Source organism: Nannobrachium achirus (assembly GCF_963921795.1).
Source record: "Nannobrachium achirus genome assembly, chromosome: 2".
In the NCBI taxonomy this organism is placed as follows: domain Eukaryota; kingdom Metazoa; phylum Chordata; class Actinopteri; order Myctophiformes; family Myctophidae; genus Nannobrachium; species Nannobrachium achirus.
In genome coordinates, this window is record NC_137811.1 from 74,748,286 (window position 1) to 74,776,077 (window position 27,792).

At 43.3% G+C, this 27,792-nt stretch overlaps 1 protein-coding gene across 1 annotated transcript in view; it reads left to right on the forward strand.

The window, feature by feature from the left end:
• kcnn4 (potassium intermediate/small conductance calcium-activated channel, subfamily N, member 4) overlaps window positions 1-27,150 on the forward strand; it is a gene marked incomplete at both ends in the record, with an annotated part of 117,733 nt that extends 90,583 nt beyond the window's left edge. Inside the window, 5 exons of the mRNA XM_080744423.1 lie at window positions 3,168-3,278; window positions 15,054-15,175; window positions 22,859-22,928; window positions 24,473-24,642; window positions 27,147-27,150. Coding sequence (XP_080600549.1) covers window positions 3,168-3,278; window positions 15,054-15,175; window positions 22,859-22,928; window positions 24,473-24,642; window positions 27,147-27,150 — 477 coding nt within the window. The remainder of the gene's footprint in view (window positions 1-3,167; window positions 3,279-15,053; window positions 15,176-22,858; window positions 22,929-24,472; window positions 24,643-27,146) is intronic.
• Window positions 27,151-27,792: the final 642 nt, after the last annotated feature.

The window sequence follows — 27,792 nt, forward strand, 5'->3', positions numbered from 1 at the left end:
GGTCGTATCCTATGTGAGGGTGGGGACGGATCTCAGCACAGATATCTCTGCCTCCCAGATTTCCCATATTCCATGAGGAGCGCTGGCTGGCCGAGGCGGCCGAGAGTTTGTTTTGGAGCCGCAGCAAACCGAGTCGAGGAAAGAGAAAATGATCTGCACGGATCGACGCAGATAAAAATGAAAATTATCGTCGTTGTCGGGTGGAAAAACCCTGTATGTCCAAAACCGTTCGTTTTGTATTTATCTTTTTTTTAATTATTTAAACTAGTGAAAACAGCTGATCTACAAGCACACAACGCCTCGCGGCGCGAGGCGTTGTGTGCTTGTAGATCTGCTGTTTTCACTACTTTTGTGCGACGGCCTTGTATGATGAAGCAGGGTTTTGCTTTGCGAAAAGCATACACATTTGAAACCTGGAGATACGAGGTTTATTCTGCCCGACAGTGACGTTATGTGTGTGTTAGGATTTGTTCTATGCACATGCTTTATGTCTCTCTCTCTCTCTCTCTCTCTCTCTCTCTCTCTCTCTCTCTCTCTCTCTCTCTCTCTCACTCAATGCCAGCCAATTAAAAAGGATGACAGGTAAAAACAACACCGTTCTCTAAACTGAGATCTGTTATCTGTTGTTATTAAGGAAATGATCGAGTGCCGTTTCCTCACTGTTTGTCCTGTGCCTCCCGTGTGTGTGTGCATTCATCTGTGCGTGCGTGCGTGCGTGCGTGCGCGCGTGCGTGCGTGCGTGCGTGCGTGCGTGCGTGCGTGCGCGTGTGCTTCATTGGGTGGGACATCGTCATCATATTGTGGAGCAGTGCGTCTAGCAATAGCAGCCCAGCTATTCTCAGAGGACAGCCTCTGCTATTATAGCAGCAGCAGCGGTGGTGGCGGCTGCACTGAGGCCTGTGTTTAAAGCAGGCCTTCAGTCTAAACATAACTGATGAAACCATATGAGGAGGAAAAGATCAACCGCTCTGCTTTTTCTGACTGCGCTGGACTCAGGGATCTCCCTCGAGGACCATGATGGACGAGACACACAGGGGAGAGAGAGAGAGAGAGAGAGAGAGAGAGAGAGAGAGAGAGAGAGAGAGAGAGAGAGAGACAGAGAGAGACAGAGAGAGAGAGAAAGAGAGAGAGAGAGAGACAGAGAGAGACAGAGAGAGAGAGAGAGAGAGACAGAGAGAGAGAGAGAGAGAGAGAGAGAGAGAGAGAGAGAGACAGAGAGAGACAGAGAGAGAGAGAAAGAGAGAGAGAGACAGAGAGAGGCAGTGGTGGAAAAAGTATTGTTAACTTGGGTAAAAGTGCCAATAGAGGGTATGTGCGTGACATCACTGTTGCTGGAAGTTATGTGGGAACACGCCTACTGAGTGGCAAAAAGCTAATTTCTGCCATTGACAGCCCACACAACCACACAGAAAAGTCCTTTCTGATTGTATTAAACAAAGTTAACTCACCAACATTGCGGCTGTACTGAAAGCTTGAATTATCCTCTTTCTATCTGCAAAGTTTTTGTTTCATAAAAATCCACCATAGGCATGTTATGAGCTACTTTCTGTCAAGACATTCTGTGCAGGTTTTTATTTTTCCAAGTGTCAGAGTTTGGAAGCGCTCGTTTTCTACAACACAACATCCTGCTGCCTCCTGCATTATGTGCAAATTAGAAACAGGTGGTATGCAGGGCCGTTGAGTGATTTGCAACGAGCGCTTCCAAACTCCAATGCTCCATGCTGTTCAATGTTTTGCCACTCAGTCTAGATTAGGGTGGGCGGGTCCCAGTGGACGTGCGTGCATACCCTCTATACTGCAATATAGAACATGTACTTGAGCAAAAGTACAAAACTATTGGTATCAAAATGCACTCAAAGTAGCAGAAGTAGAAAGTACTAATAGGCAGAGAGGAAGCAAAGAGAGCTCTGCAGAGAAAGGCCTCTGTGGTTGATGTCGCTCTGACACACAGAGCAGAGAAAGGCCTCTGTGGTTGAAGTCGCTCTGAGTTAACTGAGGACTCTAGTGCAGAGGTTCTCTAAGGCCGCACTCACACAGATGCGTGAGACATCTTCTCCGTATCGTCTGAGAATGAGGGGGGAGGGGGACGTCCAATGCATTGTCAATGGAAGGTTGTTTGGTTTTTTGTCGTTGCCGTCTCTCTTGCTCAACCGAAGGCTGTCTTTTGGCCAAGAGACACGGCAACGACAAACAACCACGTGACCAATGCATTGTAAATCCCGCTACCCCACTCATTCTCAGACTACACGGACACGATAGCTGTCGCAACTGTGTGTAGCGCGCCTAACCTGTCTGTCTCACTGCAACCCACACTTAGGGCTGTCACAATTATTACATAATCGTCTAATCGCAATTATTTTACATAATCGCGATTATTCTTCATAATCGTCATAATCGTGAATGTTGAAAATGTTTCATATATATATTTTTTAAAGTAAAACATTGTGGAAATAGCAGATCTACAAGCTCACAACGCGTCGCATCGCGACGCGTTGTGAGCTTGTAGATCGGCTATTTCCACTATCAATGTTATTTTTTAAGTAGAAAGTTGTCAAATATGTCGATTATTTCTTTGTATATTTAGGTCATGTGTCTTATCTGCCACGTGCAACTTCAAAGCCTATGAGCCAAACAGAAATCAACGACAAAAACACAATTAAATCGTTAATCGCCAATTATTTGAGTGACAATTAATCGTCATGTAAAATGTCATATCGTGACAGCCCTACCCACACTCTGATCAGAATGAAGAAGTGTTGTCCAATGTCCATGCATGTAAACGCAGTTACAGTGCAGTATTATGTCACATACAGTAGGCTACTGTACTGTACTGTAGGTCTGGCTGTCAACTGGTTGAATCCTGTCTATCCATGGAATCAGTGCTTGAACCATTTAAACATATTTACAAAGAGTCACTCAGAAATCGACCTTTCACACTGTTATTGTTTTAATATCAACGCCTCTTTGTATGAATACTTGGTGAAAATGCTGCATGTCCCATTTCAGTCCATAGTGTGATGAGGCTAACAGTATCAGCCTTGACCGCGTTGTTTATGTGAAACTCTACAGATAGCACTAGACTGATACGGTGCTTAACCCTCTGTGTGTGTGTGTGTGTGTGTGTGTGCGTGTGTGCATGCGTGTGTGCGTGTGCGTGCGTGTTTCAGGGTGTAGCGTGCACTGCCATGCTGGTTGCCGTGGTGACCAAGAAGCTGGCCCTGAACAAAGGAGAGAAGCACGTTCACTTCTTCATGCTGGACATCCAGGTCTCCAAGAGGGTGAGAGACACGCTTTAGTTGTACACCACATGACATCCAGGTCTCCGAGAGGGTGAGAGACACACTTTAATTGTACGTCACATTACATGACAGGTGTCCAGGAGGGACACTGCTGCTGCTTATCTTGTTATGTCCGGGTAGCTCAGTCGTTGGAGCTCTTGCCTTTGGACCACAAGGTCATAGGTTCAATCCTGGGGACCGCCATGTAAGCGTATGAGTAGCACAGCTTGGGTGTGGACAGTCGTGCGGTCAGTACTGGGAGTTGATGGTAGGTGTAGCGCTCCACCTCAGTAATCCAGAGGTCTAGTGCATTGTAACAGGGAAAGACCTCCATGTTCTCAGCTGACACCGACAATAATTGTCTTTCCATGTGATATGTTGATGTACAAATGCATTACCTTGCTTATTGTAAGTCGCTCTGGATTAAGAGCGTCTGCTAAATGCTTAAATTATAAATTATAAATTGTAAATTAGAAGCTCCTTCGATCAATTTACTTGATCTACTTACTTATGTAAGTAAGTATAGGTCGGAGGGGCTTATTGGTAAATGGTGCTGGTGATTATTGCCACCTCTTGGCCTCACATGCTCAATAGAGCAAAGAGGTTGGCTTCACTGGACCATGATTTTAAAGGGGAGTATGGGGCTTTTAAGCCGTGACATCATTTTGTAGGCAGAGGAGAACTCTGCCCCCAGAGCATTTTCTGTCCCTCGCCATTTCAACAGATCCGAGACAAAAATAACGACTAAAGTATAATTCTAACTCTTTCCTTTCAACAACAAAGAGAAGAAAAATGTGTAAATAGTAAAAATAGTAAAAAGATTCACGGAAACTGGGGGCAGAAATTCTCCTCTGCCTACAAAATGATGTCATACTTAAAGGGCCAGTTCACCTCTGGGGCAACCAGATCTTATTTTATTGTTGTTTGGGACACGATCAACACTATCCTGAGTTACTTTTTGTGTTCAATCTGTGTTTTGAGATATTTTAGTATTTCAGCATGAATGATGATGCATTTTGCATCATATGATGCTGCATGATGACTCATATGATGCAAAATGCATCATCATTCATGCTGAAATACTAAAACATCTCAAAACACAGATTGAACACAAAAAACAACTCAGGATCGTATTGATCGTGTCCCAAACAACAATAAAATAAGATCTGGTTGCCCCAGAGGTGAACTGGCCCTTTAACAGCCCCATTGAGTGCCTTGCAGGTGGAAAGAGCAGGATTTTATAGCGGATTCTTTCTTTGACGGGAAGCCAGTGTTGGAGGATATTATCAGGTGTAATATTATGGTCTGAACGTATCAGAGTTTGTTGAGGTCTTTGGAGGCGGAGCCGTGGAGGATGCTGTCACAGTCATCAAGCCGGGATGTGATGAACGCGTGGCCGTGAATTAGGGCATTAACGAGTCGACTCAACTCAGTTGAGTTGAAGTCGACTTTATCGTTTGATGATGTCATCACTCAACTGTAAACAAACCAACATAAAGTTTTAGTGTATAGAGGGTATCTGCACATTTCTAAAGTGCCAATTTAAGGACTTTTTAATACCTCTAAAATGATAAATTAAACATTGTCCAAATTGTCAAATATTAGAGGCAGAAATTGTGAAAACAGCAGATATACATGTAGATCTGCTATTTTCACAATAGAAAGTATTATATTATTGTTTTTCAACTTCGACTTTCGACTTTGTCTGGTGGGAGTCGACTTGTGCAATGAAGTCGACTTGTCAACTTTTCCGTTAATGCCCTACCATGAATGGGTGTTTTTTTATATTTTCTTTTCGTCTACTGGAAATGTCAGCGTGGCTTTATGGAAGACTTGAAGCGGTAACAATGGAGCTGTAATCCACCTCATTCTCTGCTGGGAGCTGATCTTCCAGTCAAACCAGAAGCTCTTCCGAGTTCCCACAGCAGACGTTTTCACTGGCAAGCAGCTTCCCTTCCTCCCATCAAAGCCTGATGACTCCATGCGCACCCAGCCTGGAGCGCCGCTGCCAGAGAAATACGCAACCAGGGTCTCTAAAAATAAGTCCTAAAGAAGCCATTATATATAGGGCCACCATGATCACTTTGGACCTATAGTTCGACAATTTAGCAAACTAGCCGATCTAAAGCTAGCTTGTGAGCTTGTAGATGGGCTATATGAAAATGTGGGGGAACCAAAAATGTGGGGGAAAAAGTGGCACATTTTGAATATTTTTGAAACATTTACAAACCTGGCACAAAATATTCTCAGATGAGGAGTCCGAGAACATATTTTTTTAGAGACTGGTTTAAAAAAACATTTAGGAAACATTGCCCAAATAAGCTAAACATAAATACTTAAAAAAAGCCCCCCCCCAAAAAAAAACAAAAAAAACAACAACTGTGCCAATAATATTTACAAGTGACTTCACAGAAGAAGAAAAAAGGCCCAAGGTGCTTGTAATGAGCAGACGTGACATAGCCGGGGAGCCATGGGCCTGTGATGTCATAACATACTTTTAATTTTAGTTTTTTCTATTAATTTGGTCAATAAGGTACACAGAATGAGAGGCCTGCTCTGCCGGAAACATTGCAAAAAATCCCATCGACGTCACTATACAGGAAAAGAATACAAAAATAAATCTGATTTAAGTAGCATGTGAGGGGTCAAACTAGGGGTTCTTCATGATTCTGAATCCATTGCAAGCATTTGTTTTGTATGAAAACCATGCCTTAGGCAAGATTTCAGCCCCACAAAATGGTGAAAAGTGATGAGTCATCAAAAATCACAGTTTTTCTAGCCCAAGGAATGTTTTTTATGCAAAACAAATGCGTGCAATGGATTCAGAATCATGAAGAACCCCTAGTTTGACCCCTAACATGCTACTTAAAGCAGATTTATTTTTTGTATTCTTTTCCTGTAGAGTGAAGTCGATGGGACTTTGAATAAAAATGTCCATAACCTTTTTTCGCAATGTTTCCGGCAGAGCAGGCCTCTCATTCTGTGTACCTTAATGACCAAATGAATAGAAAAAACAAAAATAAAAAGTATGTCATGACGTCACAGGTAAAACCCTATTCTTTGAGCTTTTGGGCCTGTGGCTCCCCGACTAACAACACTGGTTCCCTGAACAACAACAGCTGACCTCAAGGCTGCAGAGCGAGTGGCGGGGCTGGAAGTGACGACACGTTGTGTTGTTATGGTTCCTCCAGGCTGCTTATAATATTATCTGTTCCTTAAATAGAGACCTGCAGAGGACAGGATAGTGTGGGAAACATGGGGGGTGGCCGGGCGTGTGTGTGCGTGTGTGCGTGTGTGTGTGTGTGTGTGTGTGTGTGTGTGTGTGTGTGTGTGTGTGCGTGCGTGCGTGCGTGCGTGCGTGCGTGCGTGCGTGTGTGTGTGTGTGTGTGTGCTTAGGACAGGGGTGGGCAACTTTGATGACGGCGAGGGCCACTATATTTCCACCTTCACTCCAGAGGGCCACATTGCATATTGCTAGTACGTCCTACTTTGTCATATCTCATACAAAAGAAGCAAAAATAGCAGATCTACAGGCTATATTTGCCTCTTTTGATTTGGAATCCTGAATATTTTTTTTTTTGTTTTTTAATTGGAATCCTGAAATGTAACATTTTGATTTAATTTCAAACGCATTTAGTTATATACCCATGTTAACTTTATGAACTTACATACAAATAAATACATTGGACATAAAATAAAAAAACACATTGTAATACTAGTCATCAAGCTAGTAATATAGACTGACGGAATTAAAGCAGGCCATGTTTGGAATTGAAAACAGCTGAAATCAATGATATATCGGTATTCCAGTATTAACCTGGGGCCGCATGTGGCCCCCGGGCCGCCTGTTGCCCATGTATGGCTGAGGAGAGCTGAGGAGTGTGTGTGTGTGTGTGTGTGTGTGTGTGTGTGTGTGTGTGTGTGTGTGTGTGTGTGTGTGTGTGTGTGTGTGTGTGTGTGTGCTTAGGAGATGAGTCCTGCCCATGTCTTCTTTATGGCCTCGCAAGGCGTCAAACGGGAAACAATCTGGTCGCACCAGGAAGCAGGCTTGTGTCAGACCAGGACGACTTGAGAGGACAGGAAACTGGTTGTGTGTGTGTGTGTGTGTGCAGGGACGTGCTGGGCCCCTGATTCAGCCCGGGAAAAAGAGTTGGAGAGGCCCTCATTGCTGCTACTCAAAGATTTGCCATTTCAGATCATGACAAGTGACAAGCCAGTGGGCCAATTATTGTACATGAGTTATATTTTGTCGTTGTCGGGTGGAAACCTTGTATGTCCAAAACCATTTGTTTTGTATTTATCATTTTAAAAATGATTTAAACTAGTGAAAACAGCCGATCTACAAGCACACAACGCCTCGCACCGCGAGGCGTTGTGTGCTTGTAGATCGGCTGTTTTCACTACTTTTGTGCAGCGGCCTTATATGATGAAGTAGGGCTTTGCTTTGCGAAAGAATTTATACATTTGAAACTTGGAGATATACGAGGTTTCTGCCCGACAGTGACGATTTACTTTGTTGGCCGCCCAGCCCCCAAAATGGAACAAAGGCCGACATTTTATTTTTATTTTTTTCCTAATGGCCGGCCTGGACCGGCCAGGAATGAACCGGCCGTTCGGTAGTTGTCCCGCTTTTCCCAATGGCCAGCACGTCCCTGCGTGTGTGCATGTGTGTGTGTGTGCGTGCGTGTGTGTGTGCGTGCGTATGTGTGTGCGTGTGTGTGTGTGTGTGCACTTATATTACTATACTAGTGATTCTGGTCCTCACAAGATAAATGGTTGTTTTATGGTGAAAAAACATTGTTTTATGTTAGTTTTTTTTTTTTACACAAAAGGATCACAATTAAGACTAGATTAAGGTTAGGGTTAGGAGTACGATTAGACATGTAGAGGTTAGGTTTACCGGTTGGGTTTATTATAGATATGACTGATTTATATAGGTGTCACACACTGCAAATAGCACACAGTACTTTATCCAGAGCGACTTACAGTAGACAAGGCAAACACACACTTTTGTAATACAAAAAAATTCATTTTTTCTTATTCATTATTTTAAGATATTTAAGATATTGACAACAACATCTGAAGGAATTAGTGTTTTATTGAGTAAATCACATATCTTGTCACCAGCGCTGCATTTGATAACATTCTCCAGGCAAAGTTGGCATACATGGTTTGGGGCTTGTGGCATAAATTCCAAATATTGTCACATTATCTCGCGGCAGCCCTGGACTGCCGTCACGGCACCCAAGGGTGCCTGCCTGGCATATATCCTAGGGCATTCACGAATAGTGATTTAACCAGTCGCCCATACCGGTATATCCTCAGTCTAACAGCAGTACATTGTAGGGCATTAACGAAAAAGTTGACAAGTTGACTCAGTCGACTTCATTACACAAGTCGACTCCCGCCAGAGAAAGTCGAAGTTGAAAAAAAAAAAATGAAAATTGTGTTGGTTTGTTTACTGTTGAGTAGAAAACAATGTTGCACATTACGTTGTTGGGGGGTCGTGTGTGATGTGATGACGTCATCAAACGATAAAGTCGACTTCAACTCAACTTTTTACTGAGTCGAGTCGACTTGCAAAAATCACAAGTCGTCAATGACCTCTGACCTGTTGTACCCTGAAGAACAGAGTCTGTCAGTGCATGTGAGAATCTGTTCTCTGGGTTGGGAGGATGCGAGTACTTCCTGTTGGCCCGGTGCGTGCTTCCTGCTGCAGGGTGCATCCTCACACCTCTCTGCTAGAGCGGGGACATCTGGACCGGACCTATTAATAACCTGACCTGTCCTAACAGACTGTACATCTTATTATTAACCCTATGTGTCTGGCCCACACCAACCCCAGTAATAATGGTGGTATAATAGCAGCAACAACACTAGTATATCGTCGTTGTTGGGTGGAAATCTCATATCTCCAAATGTGTACTTTCTTTCGCAAATCATTCAAGGCCGTCGCACAAAAGTAGTGAAAACAGCTGTTAAAATATTTATATATTATATTATATATTTATATTTTCACCCGACAACGACGATATCTGAACTGTCACTTGAGTAGCGGGAACGCCACCATCACCCCCTGTAATGTTGTGGCCCTCGGCTTGGTACCCTAGACATAATTCAATGTTGTGGCCAAGTTGTGTGTGTGTGTGTGTGTGTGTGTGTGTGTGTGTGTGTGTGTGTGTGTGTGTGTGTGTGTTGTGGCGTTCCCAAGCCAGTTTGGAGATATAATCCCTCCATCTGGTCTTTGGTCTGCCACGAGGTCTCCTCCCAGTGGGACGCGCATCGAGGACCTTCCTAGGAAGGCGCTCGGGGGGCATCCGTACTAGATGCCCCAACCACCTAAGCTGACTCCTTTCCAAGTGTAGGAGCAGCGGTTCTACTCCAAGTCTCTCTCGGGTGACTGAACTTCTCACCCTATCTCTAAGGGAGATACCAGCCACCCGTCTGAGGAAACCCATTTTGGCCGCTTGCACCCGCAACCTTATACTTTCGGTCATGACCCACACTTCATGACCATAGGTGAGAGTAGGAACGAAGATTGCTCGGTAGACAGAGAGCTTTGCCTTCTGGCTCAACTCTTTTTTTCTTCACCACAGTGCGATTAAGCGACTGCAAAACCGCTCCTGCTGCTCCGATTCTCCGGCTGATCTCCTTCTCCGTCTTCCCCTTTCTTAACCCTGTATTAACATACTGTACAGATTATTATTAACCCTGTCCTGTACTAACATACTGTATAGCTTATTAACCAGAAAGACGCCTAAGGGCGAAGATCTGCATCTGTCTGCATCTGGCGAAGATCTGCATCTGTCCATTTATGGATTCTGTTAGTGTGGTTCACCTAACAGGGCATCAACTGGGATACGATCCCTTTTATGCCCATATATGGAGATCCCTAACATAATCCCTTTAATGCCCATATATGGAGATCCCTGCTCTGAGTATCTGACATCACTGTGATGTCACAGTGATGTGTCAGGGGAACCACAGTGTCAGGCGTTACCTGTCCGTCCGGACAGACACGGACAAGCTGTGACGGTTCTGATTGTAATGATACAATATTGTTATAATGGATGTTTACAGTATATCCAATCGTTATGTTTAACCTTACAGTATACAGTACTTATGTTATGATACATTATGATATATGACATATTTTGCAGCCAAGGTCTCAGCTAGTCCTGATAGCTTTTGTTTTGGTACAGCCTGTCTTGTTACGGTTCAGTTTGTCCTTGTAGCAGCTAGACTACTAGAGTAGATCTGAGCCCTTAGATGAGAGAGAGATGAAGCAGGGACCCCTTAGCTGAGAGAGAGATGAAGCAGGGACCCCTTAGCTGAGAGAGAGATGAAGCAGGGACCCCTTAGCTGAGAGAGAGATGAAGCAGGGACCCCTTAGCTGAGAGAGAGATGAAGCAGGGACCCCTTATAGCTGAGAGAGAGATGAAGCAGGGACCCCTTATAGCTGAGAGAGAGATGAAGCAGGGACCCCTTAGCTGAGAGAGAGATGAAGCAGGGACCCCTTAGCTGAGAGAGAGATGAAGCAGGGACCCCTTAGCTGAGAGAGAGATGAAGCAGGGACCCCTTAGCTGAGAGAGAGATGAAGCAGGGACCCCTTAGCTGAAAGAGAGATGAAGCAGGGACCCCCACTACATATTGAAGATTGTGTTGCAGTATAAACCTTATCAAACATATAGTCTGGCCCTGTTACAGATGTTGTCCAAAAATCATGCAGATCAGCACACAGTATCTCTATAGCCATTAAACGAAACGGGTATTTCTTACATTGATGCTTCTACATATTATCATGCAAGCACCAGTTAAAGTTACTTTCCATCCCTCATATACTGTATGCACAGTGCACATCCCATAACCCACACACTGCACATCATTTCGGAGCTCATATCTTTGAACGGGTAAGGGCTAGTTTCTATAGATTTCACAGATTCATAGACTTGTTAGACAGCTCTGTCATTGTGGAACGTTGAGTTGGATTCATGTTGATGTTTATTTTCAGACAGTTAACCACTTAAACCCTCAATACTTTCCCCCCTACACCAAACCTCTTTCCCAAAATTAGCCGATCTACACGCTTGTGGATCTACTATCTTCGGCTACTGTTCCCTTACCCATTCAGAACGGGTACACATTATTGTGTATCATTATTTTATGCTTTAACTATTGAAAAATAGCAGATATACAAGCTCACAGCACGGCACGAGTGCCGCGCTGCGAGCTTGTAGATCTGCTATTTTTGAAAAATCGTGAAAATTTGAATTTTGACCCCATTCTATAAGTGTCTTTTGAATCCTTCTAAGGTTTTTTGAAAAAACGTATGTTTCTATGTCAGCAATCTGGCCAGCCATCGTCAAAGAAAAGGTCCTTTTCACTTAAATGGAGCTCAGTTAGTCTGTTCTTGAGAGACTACTATGTCAGTGGTTCTCAAACCTTTTCATTTGAAGGACCCCCAAAAGGATATTTATTTGGCCACGGACTCTCATCTCAAAATGTTTAGTTCCAGGGACCCCCCAGAAGCAAAATTTGAGTTACAAACGTTTGCTTTGAAAATACATAAAATATTTGCACACATTTTCACGACTTTAAAAAAAAATCACACTCGTGTGAACTGAGCGGTGGTGTGTGTGTGTGTGTGTGTGTGTGTGTGTGTGTGTGTGTGTGTGTGTGTGTGTGTGTGCAACAGCGCCCCTCCCTTAACATGTGTGGTCAGAAAAGGTTACTGCAGGCTACAGACAGACAGACACGGAGACAGACAGACAGACAGACAGACAGACAGACCCACACACACGGCCACGTATAGGAGCGTTGTGACCACCGCTCAAAAATAGCAGATCTACAAGCTTGCAGCGTGGCACTGTGAGCTTGTATATCTGCTATTTTTCACTGGTTAAAGCATTCAATAATTCTAGGCCCTAAATGGGTTAAGGATGGAGCTCAAAACCCGAACCCGTTACAAACTGGATAACAAAGTTAATGAGTATCCGGTATCAATACGCTTTGGGCTTATCGAGCCCGTTATCGAGCATATAGCGGCCCATGACGTCATGTCTAAACAATCAACACAAGAAGAGGCGATCAAGAAATAAATGTAATCACCCAGACTGGCACAAACATGTTGGTCTACGTGTGTTGTTATCTGACAACCAGCAAAAGAAAATTACGCTTTTAAAGTGACAGTATACGCTACACACATTAACCCGTTAACAGTTTCTTCAGTATTATTTTCCAAAGTAAAAAGGTCTCTTGCTTCCTGTTTGTTGTAACTGTATTGGAAGGCCCTACTAATGGTTAAATTAATATGCATTTTCTGTTCATGAGGAGCTGAAGAGACATGGAGATTTTATAGTAATTATAACAGCACGGTTCATAACGGGGGGCGCTCTCCATTCCGACATGTCGCCACTCCGACAGTGAGTTCTTATTGTTGGAGTGGCAACACTTCCACAGAGGTTAAGGTTAGGGTTAGGGTAAGAGATAGGGTTAGTGTCTGTCGGAAAGGAGACATGTCGGAATGGAGAGATGCACTCGTTCATAACATAGCAATTTAACATTTATCGCACATTAATCTTCATCTAATTCCAGATGGTGGTCAGCCACAAACTCACATCAGTCAGTCAAAACTGGCCAGTAAAAACAGATACCAGTTCCAGTTTGTCGTCTCACGTCTTTCCACACAATATTAGAAAATGCTCAATAGTGGGCTTGATAAAAGCCCGGCTCAATAAAGCAGGATTGAGAAGGTGCTCACTATAAAAAGAAATAATAATAACCAGCTCCATCTCTACTCAGAATAGGATACCAGTGTTCAAGTGGCCTGCAGTAACTCTGAGGACCCTTTATACCTGTCTTTAATCTGCCACGTCCTTTGTTATGAAATATGATCGATTGCGACCGTCAGGTCGCAGTTACTATCAAAACCTCCACCGGCTGTCAGTCCGTTTGTCAGTCTGTCACACGTCACACTTTTGCCCTGCTCATATCTCCGCCACCGTTGCCCCGATCCATGCCAAATTTTGCACACACACTCCTTGCCTGCCAAACCACAACCTCCGATTCTCACATGCTCCTCTGCTAGCGCCACCATGAGGCCGATTCTAGCAAAACACATTTTTGGACACTGCTCCTACAAATTTTGCCCTAAAATCACGCAAATCGGTACACACTTGGTCTACACTCATGTCATCACCATGGATCTGTCCCATATAGCGCCACCATCAGGACGATTTTTTCAAACACATTTTTGGACACTGCTCCTACACATTTTGCCCTAAAATCACGCAAATCGGTACACAATATGTCTACACTCATGTCATCAACATGGATCTGTCGCATATAGCGCCACCATCAGGCTGATTTTTTTCTTACTGGTATGAAAGGGATCAGCGGTCGTTGTCATGACCACTGAGCCAGACGTTATCCCGCTTATTACACGGCTAATAAATAAAATAATTTGACTCAAAACTATGAACAAAACAAGTATTTCCATGTGAAAGTGCTGCGCGGGGCGTCCCCCCCCAGCGCAACACGGTGGCATCGGGAAACACAAGGAACTGATCAAATAGAATCCATTTCCTGTACCGCGTCGTGTTTTTCTAAACATTCTTGAGAGCAACGTTTAGTTGTAAATGACGCTGTGTGTTTGTTTACATGGCTGTCACGATGGATACGGCATAACATTCACGCAGTGCAGCCTGCGTGCAGCAGGTGCTCTGAGCCTTTGATGAGGCAGCGGAGCGGTCATTTATACAGAAATAACACGCCACCGATTTCAGCGATTGACCAATCAGAATCAAGCATTGAACCAAGCCGTGTAATAAAACAGGGAGAGTTGTTGTCCCGGATTAAATCATCAAAGAGTTGCATGTGGACGCTCTCTCTCTCTCTCTCTCTCTCTCTCTCTCTCTCTCTCTCTCTCTATATCTCTCTCTCTCTCTCTCTCTCTCTCTCTCTCTCTCTCTCTCTCTCTCTCTCTCTCTCTCTCTCTCTCTCTCTCTCTCTCTCTCTCTCTCTCTCTTATCTCTGAGTGGTTTCACTCCTGATTAAAGCCTGAAGTGAAGAGCACTGATTTATTTTGGCTCAGATGCTGTTCCTGATGTTGGGGGCGTGTCCTCCTACACCACCACCCATTGGCCGTGTTTTCACTGATGTTCCGTAAAAGAAAGAAAAAAAAAAACGTTTTCTATTTGTCCTTTTGAAAGCATTTGATTGGATGATAGTCTCTATATTTCAGAACATTTAACATACAAGCAGACATAATATCGTCTCTGTCGTGTTCTGTCCAAAACTGTTGGACACCACCAGGCTCTGGTTCTGCGATCTGATATTTTTGGAAAATCATGAAAATGTAAATATATTTTTAAAGAACTCTTGATACAACAACCTTGAGTTGGCTCATGGACCCCACTGTTGTGTTGCAGTTGTATAACTAAATAAATAACCTTGCAAGTTACAACTGTGTTTTCTTTCATTTATATGGTAGAAGTGGTAGAAAAGCAATTTACCATTCGAGGGTCGTGGGTTAGCAGGGGGTCCCTGCTTCATCTCTTGTTCAACTAAGGGGTCCTTGGTCTGAAAACGTTGAAGACCCTTGCTTTACTGTATTGGATTGTTTGGCACTCGGCTTCGCTTCGTGCTACAACCCTGAAACAGTGATAAATCAGCCGACAACCCACTCCCTCTCTTGGTAAATGGCTTACTTATTCCACAGTTTGGGGGCCAGGAGGGTGTTGACGTTGGTTGTTTTTCTCCCTCCCTCGGCTCCAGATCCGCCACGCGGCGGCCAACGTACTGAGAGAGTGCTGGCTGCTGCACCGCACCAACGTAACCCGGGGCAACGGAGGAGAGCACCGCACGCACCAGAGACGGCTGGTGGAGGCCATAAGAGTGTGAGTCCATGAACATTCATTATGTAATGGTAGCCTGGCTCCAGCCAATAGACCCACCCACTCTCTAAGTGAACTGCTTCTCTTGGTCTGGTTTTGTCACATGACGCGTCTCTTTCTACCGAAACCGACCGAAACCGACCAATGAAATCAATGCAATACGGAGGAGGGGTGCGTCTAACTTTTGAAAATCAACAGAAACAGTGGAGGGAGGGGTGGCTCACCAGAGTTCTTAATTGCCTCCTTTGAACTTCAAAAGAGCTACAACTACTGAGTGTCGATAGCTTGTTAGTGATTCTCTCTAAGCAATGAAACATCAAAGACAATGACCTGTTTGGTGCATGTCATTGAGGGGAGGGGGAGGAGGGAATGTTTTGTGTGCAAAAGTCAAACACAACCCCTCCCACCAGATCTCTTGTGATTGGAAATTTCAAATTTTAAATCCCCTCCCCTTTGTAATCAAATAGAATGGGGACAACTTCAGACTCAAGCTCCAGCGTAGAGTCTGAAATCAGGCTAATGTAATGGAGGCAATACGACCCAAATGTACTCGGGTCCCCAAATACATCGTTCAGCCCATTTTGGGGGTGAACTATTCCTTTGAGCCAGCGACCCCCAAATGAATGTTTGTGTTTGTGTTTGGCTGCGGACCCCTTTTCAAAATATAAAAGTTACTTCTGAATTGGATTTGGGTAAAATGTGGAGTAACATGTTACCAGCTCATTTTGGACCTGTCCTGCACATGAAGCTAGACTCGTGTGGCCAGACTGTTTCCTCACACTAAGTTCAAATGGTTTAGGGGTCTTCAACAGGGGGTCCGGGACCCTAGGGGGTCCTCAGAGTTACTACAGGGGGTCCTCCAAACCTTTTTCCTCCTTTTTCATATTAACCACTTGAACCCTAGTGTCCTGAGAACTTTAGCCAAAAATAGCAGATCTACAATGTGAGCTTGTAGATCAGCTATTTTCGCCAAAGAGGTTTGGTGTAGAGGGGAAAAAGAGCAGACTAAGTACAGAGTGAAAGGTCAAGTTTATTAACTAAGTGGTTAAATATCGGAAAACACAAATTCACATGAATCCAAAATACACTGATGATTGTGCCATTGTGGGGGTCCCTGCTTCATCTCTCTCTCAACTAAGGGGTCCTTGGCCTGAAAACGTTGAAGACCCTTTCTTTACTGTATCGCCTTCCACAATGTTGAAATGTTTTCTTCATACAGCCTGGAGAACAGCAGCTCTGGTCATGAGTAAAATATAAAGAGGATGTGAAGCCTCCTCCTCTCCACTTTTCTTCTTTACAGTCGCACATATAAATCATCTAAGCATAATTATATACTGTAGCTTGCTGCTTAGCAGCAATGTAAATAAAAAAAAAGAATAATGTAAAGATACTTAAAATATATTTTTGTGAATGGAAATGCCAGCTTCCATTCGGGAGTTGTAGTTACAGACTTTCGAAGGTAGTTGGAATAGTTGTCTGGCTACGCGAGACTAACATGAAGTTATATGCCAGAAAGGAAGGAAGAAGAAAAATGAACTGTGAAAACAATACAGCAATTGCTTTGCAAAATACATACTGTATGTGTATCTGCTACTTACTTTGAAAAGCGATTATTCTACTACATTAACTCAAGTAGAAATTTCACTGAGCAACTTTCACTTGTAGTTAAGTAATATCTACACAGTGTGACACTGTCATTATATTACATAAATATATTATTGTATCTATTTTACATGCCATGACACTGCACCATTATGTTAAATAAATATATTACTATCTATTCTACATGACATGACACTGCACAATTATGTTAAATAAATATATTACTATCTATTCTACACAGCATGACACTGCACCATTATGTTAAATAAATATATTACTATCTATTCTACACAGCATGACACTGCACCATTATGTTAAATAAATATATTACTATCTATTCTACATGACATGACACTGCACAATTATGTTAAATAAATATATTACTATCTATTCTACACAGCATGACACTGCACCATTATGTTAAATAAATATATTACTATCTATTCTACACAGCATGACACTGCACCATTATGTTAAATAAATATATTACTATCTATTCTACACAGCATGACACTGCACCATTATGTTAAATAGACATCTGACACAGCCACAACGTGCCTGTATGACATACACTTACTGATCAACAATGTACCGTAATGTCATTATTTTACACCACACTGTGGCCAGGCTGTCAATAACTACAGCACAGCACAGCACAGCACAGCACAGCACAGCACAGCACAGCACAGCACAGCACAGCACAACACAACACAGAGCACAGCACAGCACAGTTCCGTTACAGTGCTTTCTTTATCCTAGGCACATGCATAGGTTCATCACCTACAGTATATATATATATATATATATATATATATATATATATATATATATATATATATATATATATATGATATGCCTAAAACAGGGACACCGGGTTTATCACAATCTCCCAAAGCACACCTGGACTCATGAACAGCTATCTCAGATATTCCTGAGAATTGCAATCATACGAGGCAGTTATAAAAAAAGCAGCATAATGCAGTAAGAGGTGGGTACATGAATCATGATAATGATTTACAGATGTACCTTATACAGATGTCAGTGTACTGTACATTAAGGTGCAGCAGCAGACACATTAACACAGAATACAGTAGAACACACAGACGCACGTGTGTATGTAAGGTATTTTGATTGATTGATTTAATACTTTATTAACAGTTTGCAAATAGTACAGTGGTACAATTATTGCAATGGTGCTTAAAAAACCCCACAAAAAGCCCAGAGGGCTTGTTTCCTGTTGCCATTGTGGTGCTGTGTAATCAGTTCATGGAGTACAGCAGTACTGGAGATATGAACAGATTTAGCAGGGGCGTCACAAGGGGTAGGAAAGTGGGACTGAGTTACCGGGGCCCAAGGTGGAGGGGCCCTAATAACTTTAGCTATTGAAAAATAGCAGATATACAAGCTCACAGCGCGGCACCGAGTGCCGCGCTGCGAGCTTGTAGATCTGCTATTTTTGAAAAGTTGCGAAAATGTGTGAAAATCTTTGAATACCGTAAATTCTCTTATAGGAACCCGGGCTATTATTTGTCTCAAGAGTAGCGGGCACCAGGCTCTTGTTGGAAGCAGGACAGTATAAGAGACAAGGCTTTTATTCCTATTTCTCAAAAATATCAGAATGATTCAGATCAGATTTTTTTATTAGATACCGTATTTTTGGGAAAAAATATAAATATTATATATTATATATTAGGTTATTTATAAAGAAAAGCGTTTTTATTGGAAAATCATCATAGAAAGGCTCATACAGAGATAACATTCTGCTGTATTGTATTGCATTAACCAATTCATACTGAAAATCAGCTCCTCATAATGTGTATCAGAATAGAATACAGTCCACACAGCATACTGCTGGGGAATAAAAAACACTACATTTCCCATCAAGCTCAGCGGCTCGTTTCGTCATTCAGATGCGACTCTCCCTGGTAAACAGGAACCACAGGATACTAGCATGGATACTAGTATAGCCGCATTAGCTTCATTGAGCTTCATTTACTGTTTGGATTAAACTTCCACGCTAAAGATCTCATGTGCGGCCGTCATCCACGCCGATGTTCGCGAGGACTACGCACACGCACGCGCCCCGGTAAGTTGCCAAAGTCATCCGTCTTTGCCAAACGGAACGTGAAATGAGCGGCGTCCAAATATCGCTGCGCAGTTTGTAGACAGTGTACGGTAAATCACCGTAACAGCTGGCTTGGGATGTGAGTGACAGTCAGACAGAGTGGAGAAAGGTACTCCTGAATGATACGTAACGTAAAAAAAAGAGGAAAAAGGAGGCTCTTATTGGAGCGTCGGCTCTTAATTACTTAATTCAATTGCGCACCCGGAAATTAAAGCAGGTCCGGTTCTTTATTAAATATAGGATATTATTAGAGCATTTACGGTATATGTATTTTTTAAGCGAACATTTCTAACTAAAATTCTGCTTCTGGGTGGTCCCTGGAACTAAATATTTTGAGATCGGGGTCCGTGGCCAAATACATATCATCTTGGGGGGTCCTTGACATAGGTTTCTTGCACACATTTTCACGATTAAAAAAAAAAAAAAAATAGCAGATCTACAAGCTCGCAGCGCGGCACTCGGTGCCGCGCTGTGAGCTTGTATATCTGCTATTTTTTAATAGTTAACATTCATGGGGGGCCCGTAGTGAATCCTTGTACCCAGGGCCCAGAATTTGGTGTGACGCCCCTGTATGTAAGGTGCACTTATAGAAACACGCATGCAGAACATACAGTAGGTGCAGATGTTTACATAAGGAGTAAGAGGAACAGTAACTTAATAGTAGAATAGTTCCTTTGTGCATAATGAGTCTCACATGCTGGTGACACATCAAGAAAAGACAAATACAAGGTGTGTGTCCACGCCATGTTCAACCACTGCTAGCATAATGATACTCAGACTGTCTCTAAGTTCACACTGTCAGTACAAATCAGATTTATGGAGGGCTTATCACACATTGGAATCAGATTGCTTTGACCAAGTCAGAACAGCATAAAGAAAGACATGGAAATAGATTTTTGACAAACTCAATTCCTAGTAGGTTTGAAATGTGATTCAAATGTGTTTGTGTGTCTACTGCGTTCCCAGACCTTTTAGCCTGTGACCCTAAAAGAGAAATAAGATGCTATGATACCAGCCGACTGTGTTCTTCTTCGTGTGCTGTATTTCGGGAGGCTCCGACCACATTCTCCCATGTATCCCTGCGATTCCACGTGAACGTTGGCAGCCAATAGCATTCCTTATGATTCCTGGGGTACCTTTCAAACAATGATGGCGTCACCCATACAAGGGACAAGAAAACCTCATTTTCGCTGCATAGAAAGCAATGGTGTCGCGCTGTCCATATTTTTCTACAGTCTATGGTCCCGACCCAGTGTTTGGGAACCAGTGGTCTAAGGTGTAGTTCCGGCCATTTGGACACAGAAGCCTGATTTATGACTTTTTTGTACAACAACGTGGCTTACAAAGACCAGCGAGGACCGTCAGTGCTGTAAAGGTCAGATCTGGGAAACAGATTGGCCTTCAGTCTGAAGCACATTGCATCATCATGGTTTCACAGGCAGGGGCGTCACACCAAATTCTGGGCACTGGGTGCAAGGATTCACTGCGGGCCCCCCCATGAATGTTAACTATTGACAAATAGCAGATATACAAGCTCACAGCGCGGCACCGAGTGCCGCGCTGCGAGCTTGTATATCTGCTATTTTTGAAAAATCGTGAAAATGTGTGCAAGAAACCTATGTCAAGGACCCCCAAGATGATATGTATTTGGCCACGGACCCCGATCTCAAAATATTTAGTTCCAGGGACCCCCAGAAGCAAAATTTTAGTTAGAAATGTTCGCTTAAAAAATACATTATATTCAAAGATTTTCACACATTTTCACGACTTTTCAAAAATAGCAGATCTACAAGCTTGCAGCGTGGCACTCGGTGCCGCGCTGTGAGCTTGTATATATCTGCTATTTTTCAATAGATAAAGTTATTAGGGCCCCTCCACCTTGGGCCCCAGTAACTCAGTCCCACTTTCCTACCCCTTGTGACGCCCCTGTTCACAGGGTAAAATAACAGAAAGAAGATAACAGAACAGCAGCGTTCAGATGAACCGGAGGCTGAAAGGAGACGGTGGTGAAAACATCCTGATTCACTGGAGGAGCGCAGCGTCTCTCTCTCTCTCTCTGTTGTTGTGCCTCTCTCTATCTGTCCAAGAACAAGTGCATTACACAAGACAGGAAGCTCCAAGTGTGATTGTACAGCCCCTATGTGTGTGTGTGTGTGTGCGTGCGTGCGTGCGTGCGTGTGTGCGTGTGCGTGCTTGTGAGCGTGTGTGTGTGAGCTAGTGCTGGGTGGAGAGATCGGACTTCCTGACTATACGGAACCCGCTATAAATACATGAAGGTGGAACACTGGAAAGCCAGTGAGTTAGCTCTGCAGGTCTGGGTGTTGATGATCCCCATTATTCTTAAAGATAGGTTTTACTCTCTGGGTAAGCAATGTGCCCAAGTCAAGTGGGCAAGGGTTCATTTCACTTACAAGTGAGGCTAACAAGTATTGAAACTAGAAAACTAGGAAACAAAGAGGGAGAGCTGGCATAGAAAACATTTCTGGAGATGTATTTCTGTATGCACCATTTCTGAGGTTGTTTTTGTGTTGCTTGGCACTGGGACTACAGTACAGTGTGCTGCCCGCTGGCGGCTGAAAACCACCATAACAGCTGGAACTATTTCACACTAACATTATGTACAGTAGCCATAAACCACTAAAACCCTACATTATGCTTTGTTGACAGGGGTTCCCCAGGGGTCTACATTTGGGCCACTCCTTTTTTCCCTCTACACTAAATCTCTTTGGCAAAAAACAATCGATGTACGGCAGGCTGTTTTCCCCATTAGGTGGTGGTTATATGTATTTCTGTACGTTTGGGTCCCTTCCTATAAATGTAGTGCAGTCAGAAGTACACTATGTGTCTTTGATATGTAAGCAGTGAAGTACAGTAAGTAGCCTTAGGGAGCAATGGTTCCCGAGCCATGAAGCCCATAGGGCACTAGGGCAGGAGCCTATAGTGTGTGCCAGCGGCTACGTCATTGTAGTCCTTAGCGGCCATTTCTTGGGTCAAAACACAGGTGTTTCAATTGTTTGATTGCATAGAACTAATGCTATAGTCTAATCAGAACACCTGTCTAAGGCTGTGTTTACCCAAGAAATGGCCGCTCTTAGAACTACATTTGGCACACCCTATATCTAATCTCCTGTTTCTGTAGTAGCTTGGGGCAGCATGATGTACACAAGTACTGTACACCCCCTAGCCTAGACCTGACGCTAGCATGTTGCAGGGATTTACCCCCAATCTCTTACACAATATCTGAATTCTACACACTATCCACCGAGTATTTTTTTGAGCGGTGGTAAACCGCTCCTATACGTGGCTGTGCGTGTGTCTGTAGCCTTTTTCCTCAGCGTTTTGCCATAGTAAAATGTGTGTACGTAGCATCGTGTTTGTCTAGTGATGTCATACGTTGCAAAACGTGTGTGTGTAGCATAGCCTGTACATCCTAGACTCAAATCCTAGTCCGAAGACGTCATGCGAGCACGACCACCGCTCACTTCACATTGGGTGTGATTTTTTCTCTCATTATTTTGGAATTTACATCTGTGCTAAGCAGCATGCATACAGGCTGCTTTTATTAGTATGTACGGTATATCAGAACAAATGTGCGTATGACAGAAGCATTTGAACACTGTGGGAGTGGCAAGCAGGGAGGGAGAGAGGTGTGGAGTTAAAAGTGATTTAGTCTATTATGTCATGCACACAACAGTGACGCTACGGGTGCTGTACAAATACAAAAACAACAGGGACTATAATTACTACTAGTAGGCCTACTCTTGATAATAATGACAAAGTGTCTCCTTCGTATAATCATCGTTCATTAAACTGCCATCCCATCATTACTGTAGCTGCAGATGTTAAATACGTAATGTGTGTGTGTGTGTGTGTGTGTGTGTGTGTGTGCGTGTGTTCATGTGTGTGTGTGTGTGTGTGCGTGCGTGCGTGCGTGCGTGCGTGTGTGTGTGCGTGCACAGATTCCGCCACCTGCGTCTCAAACAGAGGAAGCTGAGAGATTACGCCAGTGAGATGGTGGATCTTCCCAAGGTACCAAACGGCACCCCTAACGAGGACACAAGGTCACAACACGTCACGTGGTTGCGCGCTGTGAGCTTGTAGATCGGGTCACGAATGCTTTAGAGATTTGCTAGCGGGCTCTGAGTCAGAAAAGGTTGAGAAGTCACTCTCTAGTTTATTTTGTTAAACTCAGGTGTGTGTAGGATGGCAGACGCAGATTATCATAATTGGCTTTAGTGCTGGGTTCCCCAATAGGCGGCCCGCGGGCCGTCTGGCCCCCACCAACCCCAGTAATAATGGTGGTATAAGAGCAGCAACAACACTAGTATAATTATGGTCGTTGTCGGGTGTAAATCTCGTATCTCCAAATTTGTATGTTCTTTCGCAAATCATACAAGGCCGTCGCACAAAAGTAGTGAAAACTGCAGATCTACAAGCACACAGCGCCTCGCACCGCGAGGCGTTGTGTGCTTGTAGATCGGCTGTTTTCACTAGTTGAAATAATTTTTAAAATGATAAAATGCAAAAAGAACTGTTTTGGACATACAAGATTTTCACCCGACAACGACGATATCTGAACTGTCGCTGGAGTAGCGGGAACGCCACCGTCGCCCCCTGCAATGCTGTGGCCCTCGGCTTGGTACCCTAGACATAATTCGGCCCTTGGGGAAAACTAATTGGGGAACCCTGCTTTAGTGAGCAGAGAGAATCAATAATAAGTAAACTTGGGTACTTGGCTAAAGAGAGTAACACTTCTGTAAAAACTTGGGGGTGATTATTGATGCTGAACTGAATTGTAATACACACATTAATCATGTCACGAATACTGCCTTCTTACACCTTAGAAATATTGCATGAATTAGAGCTTATTTGTCGCTGGACGATGCAAAAACGTTGATCCATGCTTTCCTTTTCTCTCGGCTTGAATATAGTGCACCGTACATCTCTCTGGCCTGCCAAAGATAACTACTGACAGACAGACAGACTACAGCTTGTTCAAAATGCGGCAGCCAGAGTTTTAACTAAAACTAAGATAGGAGAACATATTACTCCAGTCTTAGCGTCGCTACACTGGCTCCCAGTTGTTTTTAGGATTGATTTAACATTTTATTTTATTTTTTACTTACTTTGTTTATAAAGCTCAAAATGGTCTGGCACCTTCATACCTCTATGACTGCCTGCCTAGAAACGTTCCAAACCGCCCACTCAGGTCTTCTAGTCTAGTGCAGACCTGCTCGATGTGCCTAAAATGACATATAAAAATATGGTGAATTTCTGCTTCTACTTCTTCTAAGCTACACTTAAGACAGGCAGCCTCTGTGAACTTTTAAATCCCTGTGCTGTCATTCACGTCCACACTGTTCTGAAAATGTTTTTTACGATAGAGTCCTTACTGATCTTTTAAATGTATTTTTAACGTTCTATGTTTTTCTTTTTCTTCTTGCTTTATTGTAACCACGTGTACTTATTGTACTTATTTTGCTCTGTAAAGCGCTTTGATCTGCATTTCATGGACTCATGAAAGGTGCTATACAAATAAAGTGTATAATTATTAGTACGTGTTGTGTTGGCAGATGCAGATGATCATGTGTGATCTGAGCACCAACTGGAACACCTCCTACCGAGAGCTGGAGCAGCGGATCGTCTCCATGGAGCACAAACTGGACGAGCTGGGACGCTGTTTCCAGCAGAGCACCGAGCTCCTGGCCGCCGCGCTGAGGCTACGCAGCGCCCAGGACATCAGGTACTTTATTAGCTAGTAGCTACTAGCCGCTGCACTGAGGCTACGTAGCAACCAGGACATCAGGTACTGTATTAGCTAGTAGCTACTAGCCGCAGCACTGAGGCTACGCAGCGCCCAGGACATCAGGTACAATATACTGTATTAGCTAGTAGCTATTAGCCGCTGCACTGAGGCTACGCAGCACCCAGGACATCAGGTACTGTATTAGCTAGTAGCTACTAGCCGCTGCACTGAGGCTACGCAGTAACCAGGACATCAGGTACAATATACTGTATTAGCTAGTAGCTACTGGCCGCCGCGCTGAGGCTACGCAGCACCCAGGACATCAGGTACAATATACTGTATTAGCTAGTAGCTACTAGCCGCTGCACTGAGGCTACGTAGCGCCCAGGACATCAGGTACAATACTGTATTAGCTAGTAGCTACTAGCCGCTGCACTGAGGCTACGTAGCGCCCAGGACATCAGGTACAATACTGTATTAGCTAGTAGCTACTGGCCGCCGCGCTGAGGCTACGCAGCACCCAGGACATCAGGTACAATAGACCTAGTAGCTACTGGTTAACTAAGACATCAGGTAGAATAGACCTAGACTAGATGGTGGTTAAGCAAGACATCAGGTACAATAGACCTAGACTAGATGGTGGTTAAGCAAGACATCAGGTACAAAACCCTATTAGCTACTGGCCATAGTGCTGAGGCAACAAAACAGTAAACACAGGGCATGGAATCAATAAACCGCCATGACTGTCTGTAACCCACACAGGCACACACTTCTCAAACTTTTAAATGTCAAGGACTGGCCTCGACTCTGACTACTACATATATAAATGGAACCTAATGGACCCTAACTGGTCCATTTGCATACTGTCAAGAGTTACATACGTGTAAGGTTCAAGGTTCAAGGAACCCTCACTTTTAGAACTGGCGACAGGAAAATAAGGAAGATAAAGTATAGATGAATACATTACTGGATTTTAATATATATATTTTTAAATGGCAGTCTTGTAGAAAAGATTTGTAATTGGATTCAGGCCAGGACAACATACTGTACATATGGCAAAAATAAGTGAAGAAAATTGCAACTCAAAAATCAAACAACTTAAGCTGGCCTTACACCTGCTGACTTTCAAATGATTTCACAGTCAGTCAAGTCGTAATAAGATCAAACAGTTTTGATATTCTCGCAAGTAGAATCTTAAGAGGCATTTCACATCTTAAAACTGAAATCTTTAAAGTCTTTGAAAAATCTTATAGTGTGAGAGGGCAGACTTTTAATACAAATCTTTCCAAAATCGTGTCAAAGTCTTGTAGAGTATGGTTTTAATGAACGGAGAGGCAACATGACAACCGCCCCCCATAGCAGCCTACGCTCACACTGCGCTGCTTCCTTTATTTACTCTGTAGACTCCTCCCTTCTATTTCTAATCAACCAACCACAGTGCAACAGCAACCCACCCCAGATGCTCCCCATGTTCTAATCAATCAGCTATCAGCATCTTCAGGCACCAATCACACACGAGTACACGGCTAACAGGCCACTCCCCCATAACAGCGTCTTCCAGTGCACATGAACACAAAGATATGAAAGAGATTTCAGTCACATTCTGCGTAACTGAGAATCTTACAAGTTACAAGCATAACCTTTCTATATGAATGTGTAGGCTACTGCTGAAGACAAAATGAGTCTGTTAGAGGCTGCTCTGTGACATACAGTAAATATATTTATATCCATGTGTTGATCGATTGAAACCTTTATATTAGGGAAATCCATTGCGACCAGGGTCTTTTAATGTTTTAATGTTCTTCACAGGAATTTTAAAACTAATGCAAACTCACATGGTTGTATTTGATCATATTTTTTTTTTTGGTTGGCTTTCATTCTGCTTTAAAGGACAACTTTAGTTTTTTACAAGAAGGGTTCATATTTTAGATTGTAATTAAAGAATATAAGAGATGAGTGTTAACATGAATTCTTATTTCAGTGGTTGAGGGCATGCGTACAAGTGGCTAAATATGTCATTTTACACAGAATAAGCCCATTCTCAAGATACAACGAAACCTTTCATGGTTGGATGTGACTTATGGGGGCTAGAAGTGTTACTGTAAATAGCAATAAAGAAACTGCTGGCTTATTGTGTCTAAAAAGACATATTTAGCCACTTGTACGCATGCCCCCCATGCGTACTCATGCCCCACATTTTAGCACGGTAAACGCGATAAAACAATAGAACGAAGCAAATGAAAACATTTTAACACTCACCTTTTCTTTTCTCTAATTACAATCTAAAATATGAACCCTTGTTGTAAAAAAAATACAAAGTTGTCCTTTAATAGCAGGGTCTATAAGTTCCTGGTCTATAGTGACTGGGAATCAGTCATAGTTAAATAAACTGTATTCACAAACTATCTTCAATTAAATTATTCCTTTCGATATGACTGAACTAATATGCTTTCGACGGTCCATTTCTCTGTGTTTATTATTGTGCTTGTCTTTCTCTACAGGTGACATGGGGTTTATAAAGGCTGATTTATACTTATTTGCACGCTGGCGTTGCACACCGAAAGCAGTTGATCTACAAGGCCATGACGCGGCACAGCGCACAAACACATTGTGAGCTTGGAAATCCACTATCGTCCAGTGTGCGACACAGCACGCAAGCAAGTATACATCACACATCAAAGACTGGAGAAATGGGACTTCAGTCCGTCCGTCCGTCCATCCCTCCGTCCGTCCATCTACTACTGCTTCTCCGGAGTCGGGTCGCGGAGGCAACAGTTCCAGCAGGGAGCTCCAAACTTCCCTTTCCCAGGATAACATCAGCCACTTCCAGACCAGCGTGGAGATATGGTAGCCAGATAAGTCGCCCTCTTTCAAAGTCGCCCCCAAACTCGTTTCCCAACGATTCTGTGGCCTTAAGCTAGATGCAGAATAGACTAAAATCAAATATTTGCTTCTGGGGGTCCCTGGAACAAAATAGTTTGTGATGGGGGTCCGTAGCCAAATACATATCATTCTGGGGGTCCTTCACATGACAAAGTTTGAGAAACACTAATGGCAACATAAGTTTTTTTTCAGAAAATTGTTATGATTTAGAAGACATTGTAGAATGTGCCTATCAGTGGTTAAGGACCCCCAAAATGTGTTTTT